We start from the raw sequence: 24,258 nt of genomic DNA on the forward strand, positions 1-24,258 counted from the left end.
TGGAGGACTCTCATGTCCCCAGCTCCACCGGGAGCTCAGTGTCCTCCTCCCGAGGGTCAGCGTAGTGGGCGGTGAGGACCGAGATGGACACAGTGTCGGGGCTGGGCTCCTCTCCTGTCCTTCCTGCTGTGAGACGGGGCAGGCTAGCAGTGCTCCCCTCTGGGACACAACTGTGTGGCTCCTCTTCTCCCTCTTCCCCCGTCACTCAGAGTCATGCCTGTGAAGGAGCCTTTTAGTGCCCCGTGAAGTCACTCATGACTTTTGCTCCTGGACATTTGCTGAACCGGCTGCAAGATCAACTCCTCTGGAATTTCAGTCCAAGACCGGTGTCCCTTTAGACACGTCTCAGTGCCTCCTTTTCTCTAGAAAATGGAGACTTGGGAATTCTGCTCCCCCCTTCTTCCTGCTACAGCTGTCAGGAAGCTTAGGGGCAAACCGAGCCCCCATGCTCTGAGGCGACTGCTCACATACATTCCCTGGGCTTCCTTCCTTCCAGGGCTCTTTGTTTTGTTTTATCCCCACAGGACTACTTCTATCCTCTGTTTTAACCTTTAAGGAGAAGGGGGAGGGAGCTGCCATTTATAGCTTGGGGCTTAAGCATGCAGGCTGCTAGATTCTGCTGGCCTGTGGGCCTAGGTCCCTGATGGTGCCCTGTGTCCCTGGGACACTTGTGCCTTTCTGTGATCTCCGTCTCCATAGGAACAGCACCGGGGTGACAGTAGCTCCTAGATCGTAGGAGGTTGTTTTAGGGGTCAAATGTGAGCTTATGGGAAAAGGCCTTTGGAAGCACACCTGGACCTCATGAAATGAAGGGAACTGATAGCGTCACCATCAGTATTCATTACGATGTTTTGAGTCCCATGGAAGGAGGGATGGTCTCCTTCGTGCAGTGGGTCCTAGGGTGTAGCTCTGTGAGAGATTGATCACCTGCCATGAACAAGGCCCTAGGGTTCATCATCAGCTCTGTAACTCATACCATAGCTCTCTTCTCCTCAACTTGAGAAATTAACAAAGGGAAACATATACGTGGGTTGTCTTGCTCATTATCACCCTACCACATGGCAACATATTGTGCCTTTGGAACCCACCTTGTGTGTATGTGTCTGTCTTGCCCCTGCACCATGCTGTGTTTCTTGATGGCAGGTTCCCATCAACCAGATCTTCTGATGCTGAAAATGTCTGCAAGGATATCCACTTGTGGTACAGGTTCCCTGTTTCTGTCAACTCAACTTCCACTCACTCAGAGGGAAGTGTTTAAATTGGCTTAGTGGTCCCCCTTCTTGGCTGGAAATCAAGTTACTTGGAACTGATTAAACATGGAGATTCCTAAGAAAGGTGTTCCATGATGTGGTAAAAGCAGTTCATGATGAGTGGTCTTTACAATGCCCGCTACAGTGGTGGGATAGACATTTCTGTCTCCCTTACACCTACTGCTTCTCCAAGACTGGTTGCATGATGTTCCAAGGCTGCCCATATCTGACTGTTTCTCAAGCTACATCACCTTTCCTCAACCTGATGGCTCCCCACATCTTCACCACTCTGTCCTTTGCTTATGTCCACCTTGCTGTCTTCTTGGTCCCTCTGTCATCAGGTAACTGTGGTACATAGATAGGCGACCTGAGGGTCACAGCTGGAATCCCTCTTCTTCATGACTCAGTGTCAATGTTGTCCCTGCCCCATTTGAGAAATCACACTGTCCCTATCCCACTGCCTCTTGCTCACTCCGTTTCCTTCTAAGACTTAGCTCCTGCTCCTAGATTTAGTCCTCCAGGAAGTCCTCCCTATTTGTTCCTTATCTCTGGGGTCGCTGACCTTGGGGTAGGGACATTTCTTCCTTTTCTGGTCTGTTTCTGATTCTCTCATGTTATGAGCCTCCCTATCCCCCAACTCAGTAACTTGTAAATTATAGGCACTAGTTTCATTTCTCAGCATCTGCTCCTTTGCCTGGGATTGTTAGCATACATATTGTTTGGGAAAAAAACTGTCCGTGTGGCACAGGTTGGAAATGACTTGCAGGAAAGACATTCATTGTCCTCATTTATTGTCTTTTATCAGGCACCCATGCACAGCCACAGTACCATCAGCTTCAACATGTGAGATCCCTCTTGATTGACAGTGGTTATATGAACTTGGCATAACTGTCATAGTTTATGGATGAGGAAGCTGAGCCACAAAGGAGCAGAGAGCAGTCTCGGGTCACATGACCATGGCATCAGATTCAGGACTGAAAACCAAGCCTTCTTGTTTGATCACTTCTGCTGGATAGGTGGGAGATGGCCCAGACTTGGTCTGCTCTCTGTAGCCCTGTCCATGTTAGCCTTCTGTGTCTTCCACAGTGAAATCCTCCCCTGGAGGTATCCTCTGACATGACTCTCAGCTCTCCCACCCTCCAAAGCAGAGAAAGAAACCACTCGATGTATCAGCCTACACCATGGCACTACCTTCCTGTCCTGGTCTCTACACTGGAGCTTACCCTGCCTTGCCTACCCATGCATCTCAGAACTCCAACTGATGGTTGGCCATGCCCATTGGAGTCTCTCTTGTGCATGCTAATGTGTGTATGTATGTGTACACCAGACCTAAACCTTCACACTCCTCAACACGGATTAGTACCAGGCCTGGTTTCTTTCTTTTGTGTGTGTGAAATGTGCATATACATGTCTATTCATATGTGTGGTGGTGCATGTGTAGGGGTCAGAGGTTGATGTCAAGTCTAGTCCTCAATTGTGTTCCACTTCATTTACTGAACCAGTGTGTCTTGCTGAACCCAACATTTATTGATTCAGCTAGATAGCCAGTTTGTCCAGAGAATCTTCTGTGTCTACCTCTTGAAGCATCAGTTTGCAGATGGGTTATCATACTCATTAGGCTATGTATGTGGGCATTAAGGATCCTCACTGCAGATCTCACACTTACACAGCAAGCATCCACAGAGCCATCTCCACTGCCCCATTTGCAAAGGCCTATCATCTTCATCTGCATAGTTCTCAGCTAAGCAGCACCAACTGTGTATTTTTACACAAAATTGTGACTGTGTGTATTTATGTACATGTACCTAGCACATGCCACTTTTGTTAAATAATATCCTGAACACAGGAGAACAGATAACCCTCCTCCTCTGGGCTCCCACAGTTCATGCTCTCTTCATCATATAAGTGCTCTTCTGTTTGAATTTAACTTGAAATTTACCTAACCAATTTAAATTACTGGATCCTAGTATATTTCAGATGCCTAATGCAGGAGCCCCCAAGTGACCATGCACTATAGACAGCACATACTAATTTTGTTCTCTAATGCATCAAACATAAATTTGGCAGGCAGTGACCATTAGCAAAGAGTAGTTGTACATATAGGACTGGACTGGAGTAGGCCCCAAATGTGCTTGTGCATTATACTAGATTCATGCTCCCTGTAACACCTACCTGTACATTGCATTGCGTAGCTCACCCCTGGGGCCTAGTCCAGAACTCCTGATAACCAGCTTCTAGGAGAAAAGAAGCTGGGAACATGGTTTGCAGATGAAATGTGATATGGAGGAACTAGCTGGAGGTTGAGCTGTTACAGCCCTGCACAGCTATGACCTTGCTAGGAAGCACGGAGGAGCGATCCCTCTGGGGGTCATGCATTGGCTTGATCTCTTCATCTGGAAAGCACCCTGTCATCCCAACACTCTGGAGAGTGTCAGAGGCAAAAGCATCAGAATTTAAGGTCAGTCTAAGCTACGTGGGGGTGTTTGAGGCCAGCATGGGCTACTTGAGACTGTCTCGCAAAAACAAACACAAAACAAATAGAAAGCAACCTGGTCAGAAGCCCTAGTCAATGGTAATTGAGTCAGGCTAGAGGGCCAGGAAATAGGGAGAAAACTGGAAGAACTGATTGTGATACCGATACTGGAATAAAATACTTCAAAGGCAGACATTATGTACCAGGCTCAGTTCTAATTGCTTTGCCTGTAACCTATTTTGAATAGTAAGCAAACAGCTCTTTCAGAACAGGCTTGTGGGAATATTTATGCCCTATTAACTTACCAACAGCTTTCTTCTTCAGACAACTCAGTGCTTGTTCAATGAACTGGTGTACAATTTGTCCCAGTGCAGCAATAGTTGTTATGTATAATTTCTATATGGGTTGCCTTTCACATTTAACTTTTAGCTTAAAACATTTTATCTAGTCATTATTAACCTTGTGTTGGATGTTATAAAAAGTGATTCTGGGGATTGAAGCAAGGGCCTTGTGCATGATAGTTAAGCACTCTACCATTGAGCTACATTCTTTACTCTTTTTACTTCGCACTGTAAGACAGGTTCTCAGTAATTTGTCCAGGCTGGCCGTGAACTCCCTCTGTAAACTAGGCAGTCCCTGAACTTACAATCCTCCTACCTCAGCCTCCTAAGTAGCTGGGACTGCAGACCATGCTTACTTTTTCTTTATGCATGGATCATAACTATGTCACACTATTACAGTCCATTTATGGAAAACAAATTTCAACGGAAGGGAACAATTTGGACAAAAAAAAGTACAGGCTTTTTTGAAGGTGAAATTGTTCAAAGGACTAGTCCTACTCCTAGCCAAGGAGAAGACATACGATATAATACAAAATTATTTGGATTTAGCTAATGATATCCTAAAGGAGGGACTAGAATCTGCAGTGTTCATTTGTTACAATAATGGCATCTAGGCTAAAAAGGAGGCAGAAACAAGGTCTTCCATCATGTTCTCTGCCACGCCCTCTTCCCTGCTGTAACCTCACTTGCCAGGGATGACTTTTTGGTTCCCATCCCACATGCCGGTAAGGCCTGACACTTGGAAAATAAGCAACCCCTAAGTTTCCTGAGAAGTGAGGACACACAGCAATGGCAGAGTTCTTCATGACGGATTCACTCTTAACTCTATCAAGCACTGTCAACTCCAGTTTTATTAGACCTACTTCAGTCCTTGGGTTCTTCAGTATTCTCCATTATCTCCTAGTCTCCATTTTTACATAGGCATCACCTGGCTATGAGGTAACCTTTGACACAGTATCCACTGACTCCTTCCTAGGATGCCAAAGCTAACTCTTGACTACATATCATACAGAGCATCGAACCTTCTGAGACTATGGCTTGCACCGGAATAGAAGGACCTGCTTCTAGTGAAGACTTCCCTGGCAGTGAAATTAGGTCTGAATTGATGGCCATAAGTAAGAGCAGTTCCTCTCTGGCTGGTGTTTTGTGGTCACTTCCCCCCAATCATTTTTCCTAAGCAATAAATGCTGCTTTAATTGAACATAGAGTGGAAGAGGTGGCCATTACAAGGGCCTCATTGCCCACAAGATTTTCTCAGTGACTGGGAATCTATTATCATAGGAATTAGAGATGGTAAGCAATACTCTTCCCACATACACTCAAGTCAATCTCCAGTAGCCTTTAGTCCAATCTGCCATGTTCCTTAGTGAGCAATGGCAGAAACCGCCTTTAACCACAGGAGAGGAGTTTGGGTTTTCTGGTTTATAGTGGTCACCTTACACCCCCATTCTTGCTTCTGTACAGGTGATTTGATTCCCATATGGATAGCTCAACTAATACCCTCGCTTCCAAGCCATCATCATCTTACATATAACTATCCTACTGTGTGACTAAAACTTAAGTTCTCTCCAGGTGTCTCTTCCCCTAGACACCTAGAACACCATCAGACATACAGCAGGCACCAATGATATTTACCTTGGTGCCCCATTCTTGGACTTAAGACTTCTATTCACAGACTCCCCCACACTGGTCCTAAATCTCCCTCATATATTCATCTTTCTCCACATCTGTCTAGGTTCCATTGTCCAATCTCTTCTGTCAGTCTTTGTAAGTATTGTTTTAAGTCAGGCACCAGAACACTATACCTAAGGTCTAGATTCACACTCACTCCCCTTGGTCCTTTGTTCTTATTCTAAACCCAAATGACAAAACCCAATCCTTGGAGTAATCCAATACTTGTTTTCTTGGTTGTTATACCTGGAATGCCAGTCACACTATTATGTCTCTACCCCTTCCCTGCCCTGATCATGAGCTCTACGCACTATTAGGATCTTCCCACTACTTGCCATATCCTCTCTAAGTCCTGTCTGGTCTGGACAGTGCATTCTCCCAGGCTTTCCGGCAATCCATGCCTTTCATCTCCGCAGGGACTGGGATGCATAGATCAGTGTTCAACTTCTCCCTGTCCACTGACTTCTAGCCCACCAAGAAAACATTCTTCGGTTTGGGTCTCTCTAACCATCTTTCGCTACGTTTTCACTCATTTCTCAAAAGGAGAGTCAGGCCTCTTTTTGAAACAATGTCTTCTGAAGCTACAATCCCCATGACTCTGCCCCACAGAAAGCCTGACTACTCTAGAGGAGAGAAATGCCGGACCTACTCCAGTGAGATGTGCTAATTGTCATTCTCAGGGATCCAAGCAGTGTGATGGAAACTTTGTCAACTGTTTTTAGAATGTGATAGTCTACCAAAAAAGGCAATAAACTCAGAAATGGCAAATAGATTTAATATATAGTGTCAGCTTCAATTGATTGATAGTGGCTGCCTAGAGTGCTGTGTTGAGTACGTTTCTGAGAGCACACCCTGGCTTGAGAAGAAGACGCTGTGATTATTAGCAATATCTGCAAACACAAGTAAGGGAAAATCAGTTGGTATCTAGCAAAGAGAACACAAGAAAATCACAGCAGAGTCTTTGCACATGCTTATCTCCAACCCAGGACTCAGCTCCCCATCCCACCCAGGACTCAGCTCCCCATCCCACCCCCATGAGCCCCAGATACCTCACTACCACCATGAGAGATACCTGCATCTCATTTGTAGGAGAAACCACAGGCACCAGAGCTGCTGCTGGTACTGGCCCCAGCTCCACTAAGGCCAGCGAAGAGCCCAAAACTGAGAGTGGCAGTCAGGTTGGAGCTGGTACTGAAGCCACCACTGGCACCAGCACTGGCACTGGCACTGCCACCAGTACCAACACTGGTACCGGTACTGGCACCGGCACTGGCACCACCACTTTCTTGGGCTTTGGCTTTAGTTTCAGCTCCTGCCTGGATCCGGGCCTTTGCCCAGGGTCCAATATCGGCTTCGTCCCAGTTGCAAGGCCCAGCAGCATTCTCAGAGCCGAGCCCAATGCCCATCTGAGCTCTAATCTCAGCCCTCGCCTTGGCTTCAGCAGCAGCCTCAGCTGCAGCCTTCAAATCTGCTTCCATCGCCTCTCGGTACTGAGCTGCCCATTCCTTGGGATCCTTCTTTTGCACCTGAAATGGAAATAATCACCCTTAGGAAGTTCACAATCAGAATTTAACATCTACTGTTTGCAAGGCACCATACCTTATACACTGTATGTCATGTAAGAATACAATCACTTACAAGTAATCCTGCACCAACCATTCCATTCTTTCAACAACAACACTTAACTAGCTCTATGATTTGGATACACCACCTACCAACTTCTCTGAGGCTGTTTTCGAATGTGCAATACAACAATCTGTACCAGTTGTAAGGATGAAATGATCTAGATACAATGCTTGTCACCGAGTTTGATGACAATGAAGCTTTAAAATGTCCAGATATGAACATCGGGACACTCTGCATATAGAACACCCCATCCCAGGGTACCCATTACCTTCATATGCCAAGTACAAATGGCTCTCCAATTACCTTACAAGCAAACTTGAGAACTTTCATCTTGCTGGTTTCATAATAAGAGCGCAGGCCCCAGAAGAACTCATATTCAGGAGGATTGCTATTGGGTACTCTAGCATAGTCCAGGTACCTATGAAAGAGGGATTCCAAGTCTATTTCTAGGGTCAAATGTGTACCACTCATGAATGGACTGGATAGGTCATAGACGCACATGTTCCTAGCTAGGTACTCCAGCTCTCCCCCAATATTGAGCCTTATCCTACTGTGATGCCCAGAAACCATGTGGAAGAACTGGGGAGAAACATATAGGGCACTTGCTCACAGGAGGACACAAGTGTTGTGCTCCTTGTTGCAGTGGCCCCAGATTTCTGTTGGGTGTGTTGTAAACAGAGAGTCCATTCTTCAGGATCCCTGCTCTGAGCACACCACACTGCAAGGATTTGGAAGGAGGACGGGTCTAGCCCTGGAAAGATCCACTCTTTAAAAAAAAAAGACTGGCCAGGCATGATGGCACATGTTTTAAATTCCAGCTCTCAGGAGGCTGAAGTAGGATGATCAGGAGTTAATTGTCATCCTTGGCTATATAAGTTTGAGGACAGTATGGAGTGCATGAGGGGGAGAGAGGGGAAGAGGAAGAGAGAGAGGGAGAGGAGGGATGGAGGGAGGGAGGGAGGGGGAGAGAGAGAGAGAGAGAGAGAAAGAGAGAACCCAGTTCTTGATTGATGATTCCTTTCTTTATAGTCTCAGTCTCCCCCCCCCCCTACCCCACCCCTGTGTGTGTGTGTGTATGTGTGTGTATGTGTGTGTGTGATCATGTTCCTAAACTGTTTCTCTGTGTGAGTGCATGCATATTCTTCTCTGATACCCAATGATACAAGGTAGACTCCTAGCTACAAAGTCAACAGGTTAGGACTCCAGACCCAAATGAGTCTTTTATTAAATCACCTGTGGACCATGCTCAAACATCCCCTCTTAGGGATTATATCCCTCACGTGTGAATGGTACACAGTTATATAAATGAAACTAAATCCACAAGTCAGTACTACTTAGCAGAGTTAAGTACTACTTAGCAAAGTAAAAAGAGCCATGTTCTAAACACAATTTTTATTTGCTATCTGTGTAACCCTGAACAAATGACTTTAATTCCTTAGACTGTCTTCAACTCCATCGCAGAGCTGTTCTGAAGCCATATTTGAAACAGAAATCTGTGACTGCTTCCAGAAATAACCTGCCAACAGCATACACACATGCACACCTTCAGACCACAAACACATGCACACAAGACATAGGCACTTACTTCTGCTTCACAAACTCATCAGTAATGAGTTTCTTCACATCTCCAAAGAGTGAGTGATGTATCCTGAGAACACAGAAAGCTGAATAAGCAAATAAATATAACCAGATCTGTTACACTTCCCAAGTGCTGGCAGAGGCATTTCCATGACAGAAAATAGATTTACAGTATAGAGAAAGCTCCATGGATGTTGAAGAGATGGTGAGAAGGTGAGCAGAGATGAGAGGCATTTCCCTATCCATGTAGGTCAGAACCCTGAGTCCACTACCCAGCCCAGTTTTCCCCACCCCCACCCCTACCCCCACCCCATGCTTCATCAGACCACCAGGCTGATGCAATCCTGGGACCGTCCTCTCTTGCCAAAAGACAACATGGACAGCAAGCGCTGAGAGAGCCCAATCATACCCAGGGCGCAGCCCCAACTTGCGCAGCACCTCCCAGATGACAGCTGCAAGAAGAGGCAAGGAGACAAGCACAGAAAATGAGCACCTGGAATTCAGACAACAGCAACCTATTCAACTGCATGCCCAGCCACTCACCCTCACTGGACCGATTTCCATTCATGAAGATGATGCTAAGAAGCACCATGAGGAGACCCAGCTTAGGTGAGTCCTTTGTCCTAAGAGAATAACAGGACAGAAAGTTTGTGTTCATGAGCCATCATCTATACAAGACAGCTCAATAGACCAGCCTCTCCTCGATTCCTCAGATACAGAGAATTTGGCCTACTCTGTGGTCCCCCTATTTATGACCTAAGGCAAGCTGCTTTTGCTCTTGAGCCAAGGTCTCCAGCATAAAGGGAAACCACATACTATCCCTACCCAGGGTTAGCAGGACATGGAGGAATCCCTGTCTACCACATGGACACTCAGTCAGAGGGAGGCTTTTCTTTCTCTCCCATAGTCCCCTGGGCCCTGAGAAGTTCTAGATGGAACCCTAGTGACACTCCTGCTCTCAAGCATCATGGTCCACACCAAAAATCCCTCCCACCTTTAAAAGTCACCCTTCCACAGCCAGGCCAGGTACTCAGTAAAAGAGACAAGTGACAACAGCCAAATTTTCGGGGAGCTTGTTAGAGAAAGCAAACCTGACAGCAGGAATGCCCGCTCCAGGCTCTGAAACCCTAATGTCAGATATAGTCTGGCACCACTACTGCTCACAGGGATCTAGCCATGTGTGGGAGCTGGGACACAGGCGTTTAGACCCTCTTTCCTGCGCTTCTAAGAGGAAGCAAGAAGCCCCTTCCCACCCTAGCACTTCCCCAGCTTACGTTCCCAGTATGCCTGCGTCAGTGGGCTCTAAGGTACTGAGAAGAATATATAAGTGGTCACTCTTGTCGATTTCTTTCAACTGAATTCCAAATACCTGTGGATGAGGATAATAGCTTATAAATTCACAAAATCCAGCTTCCCAGGCATCCTGTGGCTCCTCATAATAGTCAAAGATTATTTTGTGTATGTGAGAGAGAAATTAACAGAATACGGTTATAAAGCACATAGCTAAGTGTACATTATACATGTAACTAACATAGGGTGGTCATCCATAGCATCTTTGTGATCAGTAGGAATTTAGGTAGATGGAGAGGTGAGCATCAGCAATACATGAGACTAGCCAGCAGCAGACAGAAGCTAGGACTAAGCTGTGTAGCTTTAGTACTAGCTGTGTTTCCACCACTGACTTGCTGTGTGATCAGTGGCTGCCCCTCCCTATGCCACTGTGTGCTCATCTGCACAGTGATGGGAATGGATTAGGTCTTTGTGCTTCCCGCCAGGAGGGTGATCCTATACCTTTCTTCTAATTAAGGTTTCCCCATCCTCCAGGGCTGCCCCCTCACCTTCTCCAAGGAATAGCCTGCTCGTTCTATGATTTCAGGGTATACATCAGTATATTCTTTTATGATGTCCTTCAGCATATCTGCAAAAGGAGAGTATTGTAAGCATCGACGCTGTAGAGATACCAGATAACCCTCATGCCCAACCTACAGACCCTTTGTTGCCCATGCCATGGGTGGTATAATCAGGTTTTGGGCCTATCAATAAAGATGCCCCTACTTGGAGAACTTTGGGAGAAGAGACAGGAACAGGAGACGGAAGGATGTCCTGGGCACACTGGAGAGAAGGCAGAGGTCAGGAGAGGGAACCTGTTTGTAGGACTTTACCTGAACGCCTGATGGGAATCTTCGTCTGATCTTTAGCCAACAGGTACTTCACCAAATCATTTGCCTAGGAGAGAAGGAAATGGTGAAAAGAGCAAAAAAATCTGCAGAAAACTCCAAGGCATAACAGAGAAGTCAGGCAAGGCAGTGGAAAAAGTGGGATTGGAGAGGATGGAGTTCATACCCTTCCTTGTAAAAGGGCCACATCTCTAGGTGGGGGTGCTTCAGGTTCTTGGGATACAGACTGCAGCTTGGCAGCTCGTCTTCGGGCCTTGCCTCTCCGAGCTCTAGGTGACCTCAGAGAAAGCAAAGCTCTGCGAGCCCAAGCAGCCAACCGAGTCCTTGATGCCCTGCGGGCCCAAAAGGCTATGGGTCCCCTTGAAGCTCTGCGGGCCATGGAGGCCATTAGGGCCTTTGAGACCCTCCGACCAGCTGTGGTTTCCGAAGCCTGACTCTGATCACTGTTGCCATCCTCTTCCCCATCCACGTGTTTTACCTGCATCACCAGAGAGGAGGACCAACATCAGCAAGTGAAGCAGGCGGTTCTTTCTCCTAACTCAGTCTCCTCTGGAAAGCACCCCCTAAGCCTGTCTCTTCTGGGATGTACCCCTAATCCTGCCCTTGTCGGAATAGTCTGTCTCACTATACACTAGCCATCCTGAGTCATGGGCTTATCACCAAGTACCAGTTGGGAATTTCCTCCTTGAGTGGATCAGGAATAAGGCATGAGGCTTTTCTTCTTCCTATGTTCACCACTGACTCTGCTATACCAACCTGACTAGTCCTCTCTCTGGACATTATTTCCCTTCTCTGTAGAACGAAACCATAGGAGCTACTTTCAGATAAGAGACTACACATATGCGTATGCCCAACTCAAGGCCCAGAGTGGACAGCTACTGCATAAATATAAACTGCATCACAGATTGCAGCTAGGCATATTCCTGTCGTATCTACGCACAAGCCTGTGAGCTCTGTGGATGTAAGAACTGTAACACATTCCTCTTCGTGTTCCCTGTGTCTTTCATGAGGGCAGGAGTTTTTTACCGTTTGCAGAACAAATGAACCAGATGACATGATGAATGTGGAGAAGCAAGGGCAGCTGTGGCAGCGGTCTTACCTTTTGGGTATTCTTGGCTTTGACCTTGGGCCGAGTATCCTGATTCTCCTGGACCTGGACAGCTGCACCCTCAGGCTCTGGTTCATCTGCTCCAGCCTGAGAGTCAGCAGCCTCCGTCTCAGGGGCCTTTGTGCTGACCTTCGGATCAGTAACACAGCTGACCTTTTTGGTCTGGGTTGCAGGCATTGTCATAGCCTGCAGGTCAGCCTTCGGAGTCTTGGTGTCAGCTGCTGGGCTCTTGTTTTCAGCTGCCAGAGCCTGGGTATCAGTCAGCTGTGTGGTAGTTGAAGGCTGGGTGGCAGCTGCCTCAGGAGCCTCTGGGGCCTTCGAGACCTCTGTGGCTTTCGGGTTCCCAGACGCTTTGGGGACCTTTGCAGCCTCTGAGCTCTCTGGTGCCTTTTCAGCCTTCGGTGTCTCTGAGACCTCCAAGTTCTGGGTCACAGGCAACAGGTCCTGCATCACGGAGCCGCTGTCCTTTTCTGAAGCTTTTCCCTGCATTGGAAGCAGAGAAGTTCACCGACCTTCTCCCCACCCTCAACTATAGAAATGCTCCCCAACAACACTTACAGAGGCAACATTTCTCTGACCCGTAAAGACTCCTTACCTGCAGTGTGCACTGACCACCGCTATTAAAAGGGCCTCCCCTTCCCCTTAGTAAAAAGTAATGACAGTGCAAGGGCCCACCCACCCCCTCTCCCTTCCTCCTGGTCTCCTGGCCTCCCCTCCTCTGGGGAGAGGGGATGCACCCCGGCAAAGAAGGGGGTGGAGAATGACAAGGATGGGAGGAAAAGCTCCAAGGATTTGGAGCAGCGAAGGGGGCTGGAAAGGCAAAGCAGTAAGGAAGAGAGGGCAAAAATTGGTCTTACCTGAAAGCGAGTTGGACCCACACCACTCTCACTTGTTTCAGACATGTCTCAAGTTCACCCGACAAAGCTGAGTCTGAAGAGAAGGCCTGGGTCAAGTGGAGAACCCGCGGAACGCCGTATCCCTTCTTCTGCCTACAAGCTGATCCTCACCTTCTCTAGGGCCCCACAGCCCAGTCCCTCCCCGAGCCCCAACCAGTAGGTTCTCAGATACAGAAATTCAGTCTTTAGGTCTCAGTTCTCTGCAGCCGCACCCTCCCCTCCTCCAGGAAGATGTGCCAGCGCGGCAGCTCTGAGGACCCCGCCCCCTTTTCCCAGCGCACCCCCCCACAGCCGCAGGCCTGCAATGCGCATGCGCGTCTGCTGCAGCGCCCTTTCAACCCCGCCTGCTTTCCCAGTACAAACCCGTTCTTTGAAGTCCACCGTGCACATGCGCATTCAGCAGCAGGCCCTGTCTCCCTGCGAGCCCTTCTCTACACGCCCCTTTCTAGCTATACATAAAGCGCATGCGCAATAGCCACGGTCTCCGTCCAGCTCCCAACCCCTCCACACGCCCCTTTCTAGGTCCGCAATGCTGTTCGGCCCCGCCCCCTCCCCAACAAGCCTTCCTTCCAAATTGTCGCAGTGTCTGGTGGTCCCAGCCCCTCCCCTACTCACATCCACCCTATCAATTTCACAGAGCCTCCAAGTCCCGCCCTTTATCCTAACACGCCCCCCTCCAAACGGTAAAACCCAAATTGGTTTGGCTCCTACCCTGTAACACCCCCTCCTCAACTCAGGACTGAACTAGTGATTCCATCTTGGGCCCAGCCAAACGGGGTCCAGTCCCCTCCCTTCCTAGCTGGATGGATTCGGTAAGATTTGGCTCTTAAGGCAGGTTTTCTCCAGATCCCAGAGGGTGGGGCCGACCCCTAGCAGGCTCTCATCCAAAGCTGGGGCCCATGGCTCACCTCGTCCTTCTACAATTCCCGAAGGCGTCCACTCTCTCCAAGCCCCTCCGAAACTCAAGATACTGCCCTCCCCACTAAAGGCCGGAAGTGGTCCCGCCCCTTTCCGCCTCCCTTGGGGGCCTCCGTCCCAGCCCGTCTGCCCTTCCCCCCTCATCACTCCTTATCCCCCCCCTCCCTATTCCCTCTGCCTGACTCCGGGCTCCCTATTTCCCATCGCATATCCTATTTACTCTACGAAATCTCTTCCCATTCCTTACATCCTCGTCTGTATTACCTATGCATACACACCCCAATGTTCCTTAACCCTTCTCTGCACACCCCTGTTCTCTCTGGATCTTGTCTCCCCCCTCACATTCCCCGGTATCCCTCGTTCTCCTCCCAACATGCACAGTTCCCCCTTTTCTCTCCTCCACCTCCGACAGTCTTAGCTGTCCAGTCCATTTACAGCCTACTACTTTCTTGGTCATTCTCTTTCCCACACCGCATTAAATGCAACACTTCTGCTCAAGCTACAGTAGTGAAATAAGAATTGTCCACCTGCCCAGCTGTAGGTTTGCAGGGGCTTAGAACCACTGTCTGGTCGTCAGGAAAGCCCAGTCTTGTCCCCTCACCTTGTCCTCTAGCGAGTCTGGGATGCGTGTGCCTGCTCTCAGTCCCTCTCGAAGTCTCAGCCTCCTGGACTAGAGCTGCAGACAGCCCAACCCAGCCCAGCCCCTTTCCGCAGCCCCCTGCCCTCCGCCCCCCCCTCCTCGGGGGTGGGGCAATGGGGCCCTGCTCAATGCTGTCTGACGCCAAAGCCCATGTTTATGCCACTGTACCAGGCTCGGTCTGAAGCCCTTCCAACCCAAACTGCCCAACGAAAACGAGTCATTCATTTAATTTATTTATTTTATATCATTATTTTCTCTTACTACAAAGATAGTGTGCTGTCGTGTGAAAAATCAGAAAATGCAGAAATATGCAACGGACAGTGAAAGGCTATGTTTAATCTCATTCCCCCAAAATAGTCATGATTAACATTTTGATAGACATTCCTCCATATTTTTTCTATTCATAGTCTGATGATTTGTGCTTTCTCTCCACACAGGCTATATACTATACCTACTGTTCTGCAACTGCCCTTTTCAGTTACGTATTCCGACCTCTTTTCCTCAGTGTGTTTTTTTCTTAGTAGTGCATAATGTTTTCTTGTATTGATGTCCTTTAATTTATTTGCTTGGTTTCAGCTTGCATGTACTTTTGGATTGTTTCCCCTTTTTCTGCACTATTACAAACAATCCTCAAGGCACATCCTGGTGTCTATATTGGACTCTTTTGTCATTTTATAATGTTTTGCTGATTCAAATAGTTTGAAAAGGACTTCCATTTTCAGCGTATGTTAATTGTACAAAGTAATGAGTTTTATTATGGCATTTACAGACCCACCCTCGTTAATGAATCTCACTATTTTGAGATGGCACTTCTGTCACCTAATAAATCCACATAAAGAATTGGGTCTCTTCAAGAGAACAAGATAAAATATAAAAACAAAGAGAAGTAGACAAAATCATTATTGGCAATAAAGCACATGAATGCAGACCCAGAAAAGTTTATTAGAAACTATAATGTACTACATGACAGTTATAGAAACAAAATTCAAGGTCTTTCTTATCCACAAATGATCACTAGTCTGCTCCATGAGGCTACCTTTCCCTTTACTAAACAAATGAAATATACTGAACAAATGAAATCCCTGTGCTCTGCAGACATTTGATTCACACGCATTTCACACATCATCAAGGCGGGTTTATATACTCCCGTTTCATCTTCTGTGAACTGTTACTTCCCCAAAGTGTATAATGTCACTCTACCACTTTCTTGCCTCCTAGGCTTTCTCTGCTGATCACATTAGACCAGCCTCTCATTTTCTTCCAATTCTGGAGCCCCAGATTCCTCTCCTTTCCAAGTTATGACAAACCTTCGATATCAAGATAGTGAAGTTCCCAAACCTGAGAGTATTGAAGGTCTATTAAAGAGCTGGAGACAACATGGATGTTGTAGGTGTGTATTTTATTGAAATAGGTCTTAGGTGTTATGTGGGGATTAAGTGTCTTCATGGAAATAGAGACCATAGCTATGACCTTGGTAGCCATCCAAGTAAGCAGTGCTGTGGTTTCTCCTAGAGTGTTAGCTGCAGAGATACCGAGGAGATGGGTGGGGGGTGGGGTGGGGTGTGTAGTAGGACTTGATGAGTGATTGGATTGTGTGGGGATGGATTGGAAGGAGGAACATATTCAAATCTTGGGATCTTTCTTTAACTGATAGCGTAGATGGGGACCCCTGCACTGAGACATGGAGGAATGGATTTAAGAGGAAATGAAGCCGGGCGTTAGTGGCACACGCCTTTAATCCCAGCACTCGGGAGGCAGAGGCAGGCGGATCTCTGTGAGTTCGAGGACAGCCTGGTCTACAAAGTGAGTTCCAGGACAGCCTCCAAAACAATAGAGAGAAGCCCTGCCTCTAAAAACCAAAAACAAAGAGGAAATGAATGTTGGTTCTGAGGCACCTGTGGTTCATCCAGGTAGAAATACTGTATTGGCAGTTGAATCAGCATGTCTGAAACTCAAGAAAAAGGCCTGAATAGAGACTGTCAATCTAGAAACTGTCATTATATAAATGGGTCTTTAATTCACAGGAAAGTGAACCCAGGAGGAAGGAATGCATCTAATTGGAAGATACTGAACCCAGAAATGAGCCCTAGAGTTCAGAAACATGTATGGATGCTATGGATGAAATAAACGAAAAGAGTCGTAAGGCATGACGAAAGAAATCACAGAATTTGAAAGACTTTTTAAGAAGGGGTTCTCAACCTGTGGGTTGAGAGGGTCAAATGACTGTTTCACAGGGATCACACATCAGATATCCTGCATATCAGATATTTACATTACGATTCATAACAGTAGCAAAATTACAGTTATAAAGTAGCAACAAAAATAATTTTATGGTTTGGGGTCCACACAACACAACATGAGCCTGGGTTTGATCTTTGTCACTGGTTTAAAACACACACATTGCTGATTTTTTTTTACAGCTGGGTGTGTTAGCATACAATGGTAGTTCCAGCATTTAGGAACCAAGGACATCCTGATTAACTAACCTGAAATACATAGGGGGAGAGGAGGAGGAGGAGGGGAGAAGGAGAAAGGGAGGGGGAGGAATAAATGTGTTTAAGATGTTAAATATTGCTGAAGTCTAGAAAAACATCGCATAAGAAAAAGTCCAGGTGTGTTTACAGGTAAATCTCTGGTGAGCTTGGAAGGAATATGTGCAGTGTAGACATTTGCAGAGTCAATTGCTAATTTCTTAAGCTGAAATCCACTCTCTTCATTTTCTCTAGCCATGGAAGCTCTCGCTTTCAGGATACAGAAGCTCTGCTCTGGATAAAGACAGAGAAGACTACAGTTACACTTAAGGACAGCTTCGCAGGAAGTGAAAAGAACCTGATTCCTGACAACGCTGTGGGATGGACTGCCTACCCCTGGCTTTCTTTTAATAAGAGAAAGAAGTTTACCTCATTTAGCCCTTGTTATTTCAGAGTGTATGCCGTGCAACACTTTCCTGGTGGCTCTGGGTGCCGTATGTGGTATTTGTGACAGTGAGCAGATTTTCAAGAAACACCTGAGCTTGCCATCTACACCTATTTGCCAGCCTTTTTTTCCCCTGCAGCTTTTCCTTCTGAAAAGTGTATAGTGTTGCCTATATTCCAGTTAAGCAGAGCACTTCTCTATGAGCTGACACTTTCTCTTGCCTAGGAACTTCTCATGCAACCGCTTCCCTATGCTCTCTCGTTCCAATTCCAACATTTAGAGTTCCACATTGTCTTGCCCATGGTCTCGGGAGGAACAGAATTAGAACCTTGAATATTGTCAAATTCAATGAAGTAAACTAAATCTCAGTCCAAGTTCATCAGAGAGGTAATGCCCTTCCTCAATTTTACTGCCTTCCTAACACAATGCCATAAATATCCTTATCTTAGCACATGGAGATGGGGGGCTGCGACCTAATCTGAAGAGGAAAAAAGCAATTAGCTCAAAGTCTTTACCTTTTGACTAGAGAAATTTTCTTCCATTTTCTTCTTACATTCTGTAGAATCTTTTGATCATCAGCATTAATCTACAAAATCTGTAGAGCCTAAATCGTTATGCTCAAGGCCTGTTTCCAATAACCATAGGCCATCAGAAACCTGAGATTATGGTCACCAGGCGCGTGCACATGCCCTAGAGCCTGATGGCCTGAGTTTGATCCCAGGGTCCCTTTATGGTGGAACTCGAGAATTGACTTCAGCAAGTTGTCCTTTGACCTCCACATGAACGCCATGGTACACACACATACACACACACCTCAACACACACATGCATGATCACACACACACACACACACACACACACACCACAACACACACACACCTCAACACACACCATCAGGTTCTAGGGCTGCTTTCTCTTTACTGCTGGAATCCTGTTGTCCTGTTGTAAGGCAATTTAACTCAGTCTGTGTTACTCCAAACTCTGAGGGCTATCTATGCAGCAGGGGGAAACACAGAAACAGAGAGAGAGGGAGAGAGACACAGAGAGAGAGACAGACAGATAGAGGGGGAGAGAGAGACAGACAGAGACAGAGAGAGACAGAGAGGGAGAGAACTTCTGTTAAATAAAAGAAAAATTCCCCATATATATGAAATTCTGATATCTGGACTAATACCATGTCTCCCAGGTTCTTTGTACAAAGAAGCCTCGTAAAAACAAACCCGTGAGAAAGGATTTGGCCATCAAAAAGAAAACGGGGACCAACTATCTATTAGTCACCATCACAAAGGTGGCCTTTACTCATAAAAGGCTTAGAATTGGGCAAGTCATTTTCAAGTCCTCTCTGGCTACAGGAAGCTGTTCCTTTAGTCCAGTGAATTTTGCAAAATCATCAAATGTGAATACCAGCCTCATTGGGTAGAGGACAACATTAGGGGATAAGAAAGATAGCTTAGCAGAGACAAGCTTTCATCTAAATGGGTATGCAGCACAGAGGGGTTTTGAGTCCAGCTCAATGGGTATCAAATACCAGTGTTTTAACCATGATACTACATTGTTGGTGGTTTAAAGTCCCATATGCTTTCCAAGTGCTGTGGTTTGGTTTGGATGTTGTTTCTCTCCCAAGGGTTCATGTGCTGAAAGCTTGAGACTTGGTGGACTGATTTGAATTAGTGGAATCTTTCAGAGATGAGGCCTAGTGAAAAGAGACTAGGTCACTGGGCTAATCACTATTGGGAGAGATTGATGTCATTCTCTTGGGACTCAGGTGAGTTTCTATAGTTGTGAATTGTTACTAAAATATGCATACCTCAGCATTTGAGCTCTCCTTGTATGTGCTTCCACCATGAGCTATTTGTCTTGTTAAAATTCACGCAGGGCTTCGGGAAATGGGACCAACTAATCTTGGACTTTGAACATGCAGCCTCAGGCACCTTGCTATAGCAATAGAAAATAGAATAAAAATAAAACACCAGCACCCTTCCTAAATATGTTATGGACATTACAGTATGATTTCTATCTGTGAAGGCAAGTCTAACTGGATATTCCCATTTAGAATGTGTCATAAGACATATACATTTCGAGCCAGGTTTGGTGGTGTAAGCCTGTAATCACCATGCCTGGGAGGCAGAAGCATGATTCTCCCACATTCCTGGCCAGCCTGTTTTACATAGTGAGTTCCAGACCAGCTAAGGGCTACAGTGTGAGACCCATATTCATGGGGGAAAACATTTAATTAAATTTGTGAGGTCAACATAATGTTTTAAATATTTTTATTAAATTCGGAAGTGTACATAGTAACAACTCAAACAAAAGAATATTATAAAAATGATCCCATGCAGCTAGTATTTATCCCTAGTGCATGAATGGACTTTGGGAGCCCATTCCCTATGGAGGGATACTCTCTCAGCCTAGATACCTGGGAGAGGGCCTAGGTCCCGCCCCAAATGTGTCAGACTTTCATGATCCCTCATGGGAGGCCTTACCCTCCCTGAGGAGTGGATGGGGGTGGGATGGGGGTTGATGGGGGGCGTGGGAGGATGGAAAGGGAGAGGGAACTGGGATTGATATGTAAAATAAGATTGTTTTTAATTTAAATAAAATCAATTACAAAAAGAAAATAGGGAAAAGAAATGTAAGTATATGTTAGTTTATATTAAATATTTATTGAAATGATCTTTTCCTTAATAAAAACACTTAATAAAAAATTATCAACTCTCCATACCTCCATCCTATACTTCTGGAGCCACCATCCGAAATGTTTTTTAAGTTGTCATGCAAATATATATTCTATTGTTGGCCACATTTCCCCCCTCCCTTTTTTCTTCTCGTTCTTCCCTTTAGCCCTCTTTGTTCTCCTAGGCACTTTCACTTCTGCTTTCATATATATGATTTTATGTATCTATACATGGTCTAAGAATCGCAAACAAGAGAAAGTATTTGTCTTTCTGAGACAAGCTTAATTTGCTTAATAAAATTATCAGCTCCAGTTGGATCTGTTTTTCAAGAAACAATGTCACTTTGTTCTCAAAGCCACTTTTTTTGGTTTTACATCACCCTTGGGTCTCTCTACAACTCTTGATAATGCTACTTCTTAGCTTAGAAAATTGAGACAATGTCCCATCAACTCCCCGAGATAACAGTGAAGATTCTTTTCATGCCCAGAACGTCTGTGCTTTTCTTTCCACCCCCCTGCAAGGGCTAGCATCAATACTTTTTCTGTTTTTGTTTAATTTGTAGCCTGAAAAAAAAGAGACATCTATTTCCTATTTTGTCTGTTTTTACAATGATTTCAACTGCCTGCTTTTTGTTTTATTTTTAAGTATAGTTTTATTTTTTTTGAGACTGTAGTTACATCCCTCTCCCCTTCCCTTTCCTTCCTCCAATCCCTTCCTTGTACCCCTCCCTCACTTCCCTTTCAAATGCATTGACTCCTTTTTTTAAATTGTGGCTACAGCTTTTCTATAAATGTATATGTGTGTGTACATATGTATCCCCAAATATATAAATACAAACTGCTTAGTCGTATTTATAGGTTTCCAGGGATGACCATTGGTATGGAATAAGCAATTGATGTGATCTTCCTTGGTCAAGACTATTCCTCCCAGTCTCAGCATCCCTTAATTGTCTGTAGTTCTTTGACTAAGGTTAAGGTCTCATGGCCTTTCCACCTTCTATGTTAGCATGCGTTTTGGGATCTTCCTTGTTCAGATCATGTTTAGTCAGGCGTATTGTTGAGACACTTTATGGGTCTAGCTTCTCTGACATTTCAAGAAGACAAAATCTCACAGCAAACTTCCTGTTTCTCTGGTTCTTACACTCTTTCTGCTCCCTCTTCTGCAATGATCCTTGAGCCATAGCTGGAGGAGTTGTGTTTAGGCATGTCAGTTGAGATTAGGCTCCACATCTCGGCAGTTTGGTTGGTTGTGATTTTCTGTAATGGTCTTTCTTTCTGTTGCAAGGAGAAGTTTCCCTGAGGAAGGGTGAGAACTATGTTTATCTGTAAGTGTAAGTAACAGAAGGCACATTGCCAGCTTCAAAGGGGAGGGAAGCAACCAGTAGTACTGCACAGCCATGTTGTCTATGAACACAACAACTGGCATGGTACTATAACCCTGAAGGTGCAGTAGTAGAATGAAGAGACTGGAGGAAACCAACATCTCTTTGGGGAAATTATGCCTGGTACTGGAAACCTAGCCAACTACCAGGGTCTAGTGAAGTCATGGATGTTGGAGGAGAACCTACAACTGCCATTTTACAAAGCCAGTATTATTCTTAACTGCCTGCTTTTTAAAACAAAGGTATTAGCTGCACATTGCCCATCACTGACCTACATTATCTCTTTGATCTCTCCTTTGACGTTATACATATTATTGACATTTATGTTCTGTTCTGCAGTATTAACGAGATCTTCCTCTCTTTGTCTTTCCAGGATAGCTCTTAAACCTAAAAACCAATAAACAGTATTTACATTGTCTTGACTATGTAAATATTTTTTCCAAAATCAAGCTAAGTAGTGAGCCAAGAATACACTTCCTTCTTTACAAGTCCAATGTCATTAACCTTGGAACTCTTAAAGGAGACTTTTTTCTCACATCAAGTTCTGTCTTATACTCCATTAGTTGCTTATAACCGTATTTTATTTTGTTTTATATTTGAACCACTACTTTCATATATATATATATATATATAATAACATATTTTATTCTTCCATAAATTGTATGGTTTTATTATGTCAACTCATTAAACAAATATTTATTGTCTGCTAGGTACGAGATGCTGTTCTGGGAGCTGAAGACATAACGGTGAAGAAGACAGAAAGCAATGCCTGGTTCTCATGGAGGTGATTCTAGTAAGGGGAAGAGAGGAAACAATTGGATACAGAAACAAGATCTGTAACAACTTAAATAAAGTGCTATGGAGAAAACAAAATCCAGGTTTGATGGCAATCCCAGTGCTAAGAAGCCTAGGGAAGGGGGATCTGGAGTATAGGACCAGTCTGAGTGAGTTACATAGTAAACCCTGTCTAGAAACAAGGGGCAGAGTAAAAAAAACAGGGTAAAAGAGATAGAAAATACCAGTGAAGAAATGTTATTTCAGTTTTAAATATGCTGGTTAAGAAGTAACTCACTAAAATGTCAGAATATGAAAAAAATAAGGCGAGAGAGCTAAGTGGATATCTGGGAAAAGATTTTCCAAATGGAAAGGTCAGTGTAAGAACCTACCCATGGCATCTGTTCCCATCCCAGGCATTTTGGAAGAACATGGAAGTCCAGGGTTCCTAGAGTAGTAGAAGGAGAAGGGAGAGGAGTAATGGGCTGTGTGATGAGAATGGTAATGAAGGCTTGCCTCACTAGCTCCTCTCACATAAGGCTCAGTAAGTGAGCCTTGGTGGATTCTACCATTTTAACAGAGAAATGAAAGGATGTGGACTGGGTTTTAAAGGGACCTGGAAATATAATGATGGGAGACAGAAGAACAAATGGTAACATGGAAGGGAACTACTGTGGGATCTGCTGCAGTGACAGAGGAGGTCCCAGGCTTCTGGATTTCTTTAGCTGTAGGAAATTAACTTGCAATATATTTTAATTTTGTTTTTGGATACAGTTTCTCACTATGTAGCTCTGCCTAGCTTGACACTCACTATGTAGACCAGGCTGGCTTTTGGATTGCAGCAATCCTCCTGCATTATCCTTGCCAGTGCTAGGATAACAGGTATGCACCATCAGGCCCAGCTCCTGATACATTCAAAAAACCTTTTTCAAAAAAGAAACCTTTTCCCATCCCTATTTCTCCTACTGTGTTGCCTCATCCAGCCTTAATATGAGGGAGGTGCCTAGTAATACTGAAACTTGATATTCCATGTTTGGTTAATATCCATAGGAGGTCTGCCCTTTGGGGGCAGAGAGGAAGTGGGGAAGACTGGGAGGAGAGAAGGGAGGGGAAACGGTCGTCAGGGTATAAAAATAATAATTAAAATACATTTTCCAACATCCTTAGCCATCCAGGAAATGCAAATCAAAACAACTCTGAGATACCATCTTATTCCTGTCAGAATGGCCAAAATCAAAAACACCAACGACAATTTATGCTGGAGAGGTTGTGGTGAAAGGGGAACACTCTTCCACTGCTGGTGAGAGTGCCAACTTGTACAGCCACTTTGGAAATCAGTATGGAGATTCCTCAGAAAAAAATGGGAATAAACCTACCTTAAGACCCACCAATTCCACTCTTAGGCATATATCCAAAAGATGCACATTCATACAACAAGGATGTCTGTTCCACTATGTTCATAGCAGCATTATTTGTAATAGCCAGAACTTGGAAGCAACCTAGATGCCCCTCAAATAAAGAGTGGATATAGAAAATGTGGTACCTTTACACAATGGAGTACTATTCAGCAGAAAAAAACAATGGAATCCTGAAATTTGCAGGCAAATGGATGGCACTAGAAGAAACCATCCTGAGAGAGGTAACCCAGTCACAAAAAGAGAAACATGGCATGTACTCTCTCATATATGGATTTTAGACATAGATCTGGGGAAGTGCCAGCCTACAATCCCATGGCCAGAGAGTCTGGCAAACAGAACCTTCATTCAGTGGCTAATGGAAGAAGAGGCAGACTCCCATGGCTAAGCACTGAGCTGAACTCAAGAAAGCCATTAAC

The 24,258-nt window shown here is 45.3% G+C and overlaps 1 protein-coding gene, 1 long non-coding RNA gene and 1 other non-coding gene across 5 annotated transcripts; 1 reads left to right on the forward strand and 2 right to left on the reverse strand.

The window, feature by feature from the left end:
* Positions 1-6,489: 6,489 nt before the first annotated feature.
* On the reverse strand, positions 6,490-14,743 carry Maged2 (MAGE family member D2). Of its 3 annotated transcripts, none has more exons than XM_021223348.2 (13): positions 14,640-14,743; positions 13,082-13,154; positions 12,216-12,707; positions 11,283-11,594; positions 11,102-11,165; positions 10,778-10,857; positions 10,214-10,308; positions 9,483-9,562; positions 9,349-9,391; positions 8,947-9,009; positions 7,665-7,779; positions 6,808-7,261; positions 6,490-6,625 (listed from the first exon to the last, which is right to left on the reverse strand). In XM_021223348.2, exons 2-12 carry the CDS (start codon positions 13,124-13,126, stop codon positions 6,815-6,817), a joined length of 1,836 nt encoding a protein of 611 aa, XP_021079007.1. In that variant the 5' UTR covers positions 13,127-13,154; positions 14,640-14,743; the 3' UTR covers positions 6,490-6,625; positions 6,808-6,814. The 3 variants fall into 3 exon arrangements, with proteins under 3 accessions (XP_021079007.1, XP_040599933.1, XP_040599932.1); XM_040743999.1 differs by lacking the exon at positions 14,640-14,743 and adding an exon at positions 14,566-14,584; XM_040743998.1 differs by lacking the exon at positions 14,640-14,743 and adding an exon at positions 14,029-14,131.
* On the reverse strand, positions 7,951-8,078 carry LOC121140109. The gene has a single exon (XR_005876940.1). It is a non-coding gene; the product is annotated as a small nucleolar RNA SNORA11 (small nucleolar RNA).
* Positions 13,825-17,577, forward strand: LOC110339376. Its single transcript, XR_002381507.2, has 4 exons — positions 13,825-13,932; positions 15,897-16,068; positions 16,703-16,781; positions 17,405-17,577. It is a non-coding gene; the product is annotated as an uncharacterized LOC110339376 (long non-coding RNA).
* The last annotated feature ends 6,681 nt before the right edge of the window (positions 17,578-24,258 follow it).

Source organism: Mesocricetus auratus, unplaced genomic scaffold (genome assembly GCF_017639785.1).
Source record: "Mesocricetus auratus isolate SY011 unplaced genomic scaffold, BCM_Maur_2.0 Super-Scaffold_100003, whole genome shotgun sequence".
In the NCBI taxonomy this organism is placed as follows: Eukaryota; Metazoa; Chordata; class Mammalia; order Rodentia; family Cricetidae; genus Mesocricetus; species Mesocricetus auratus.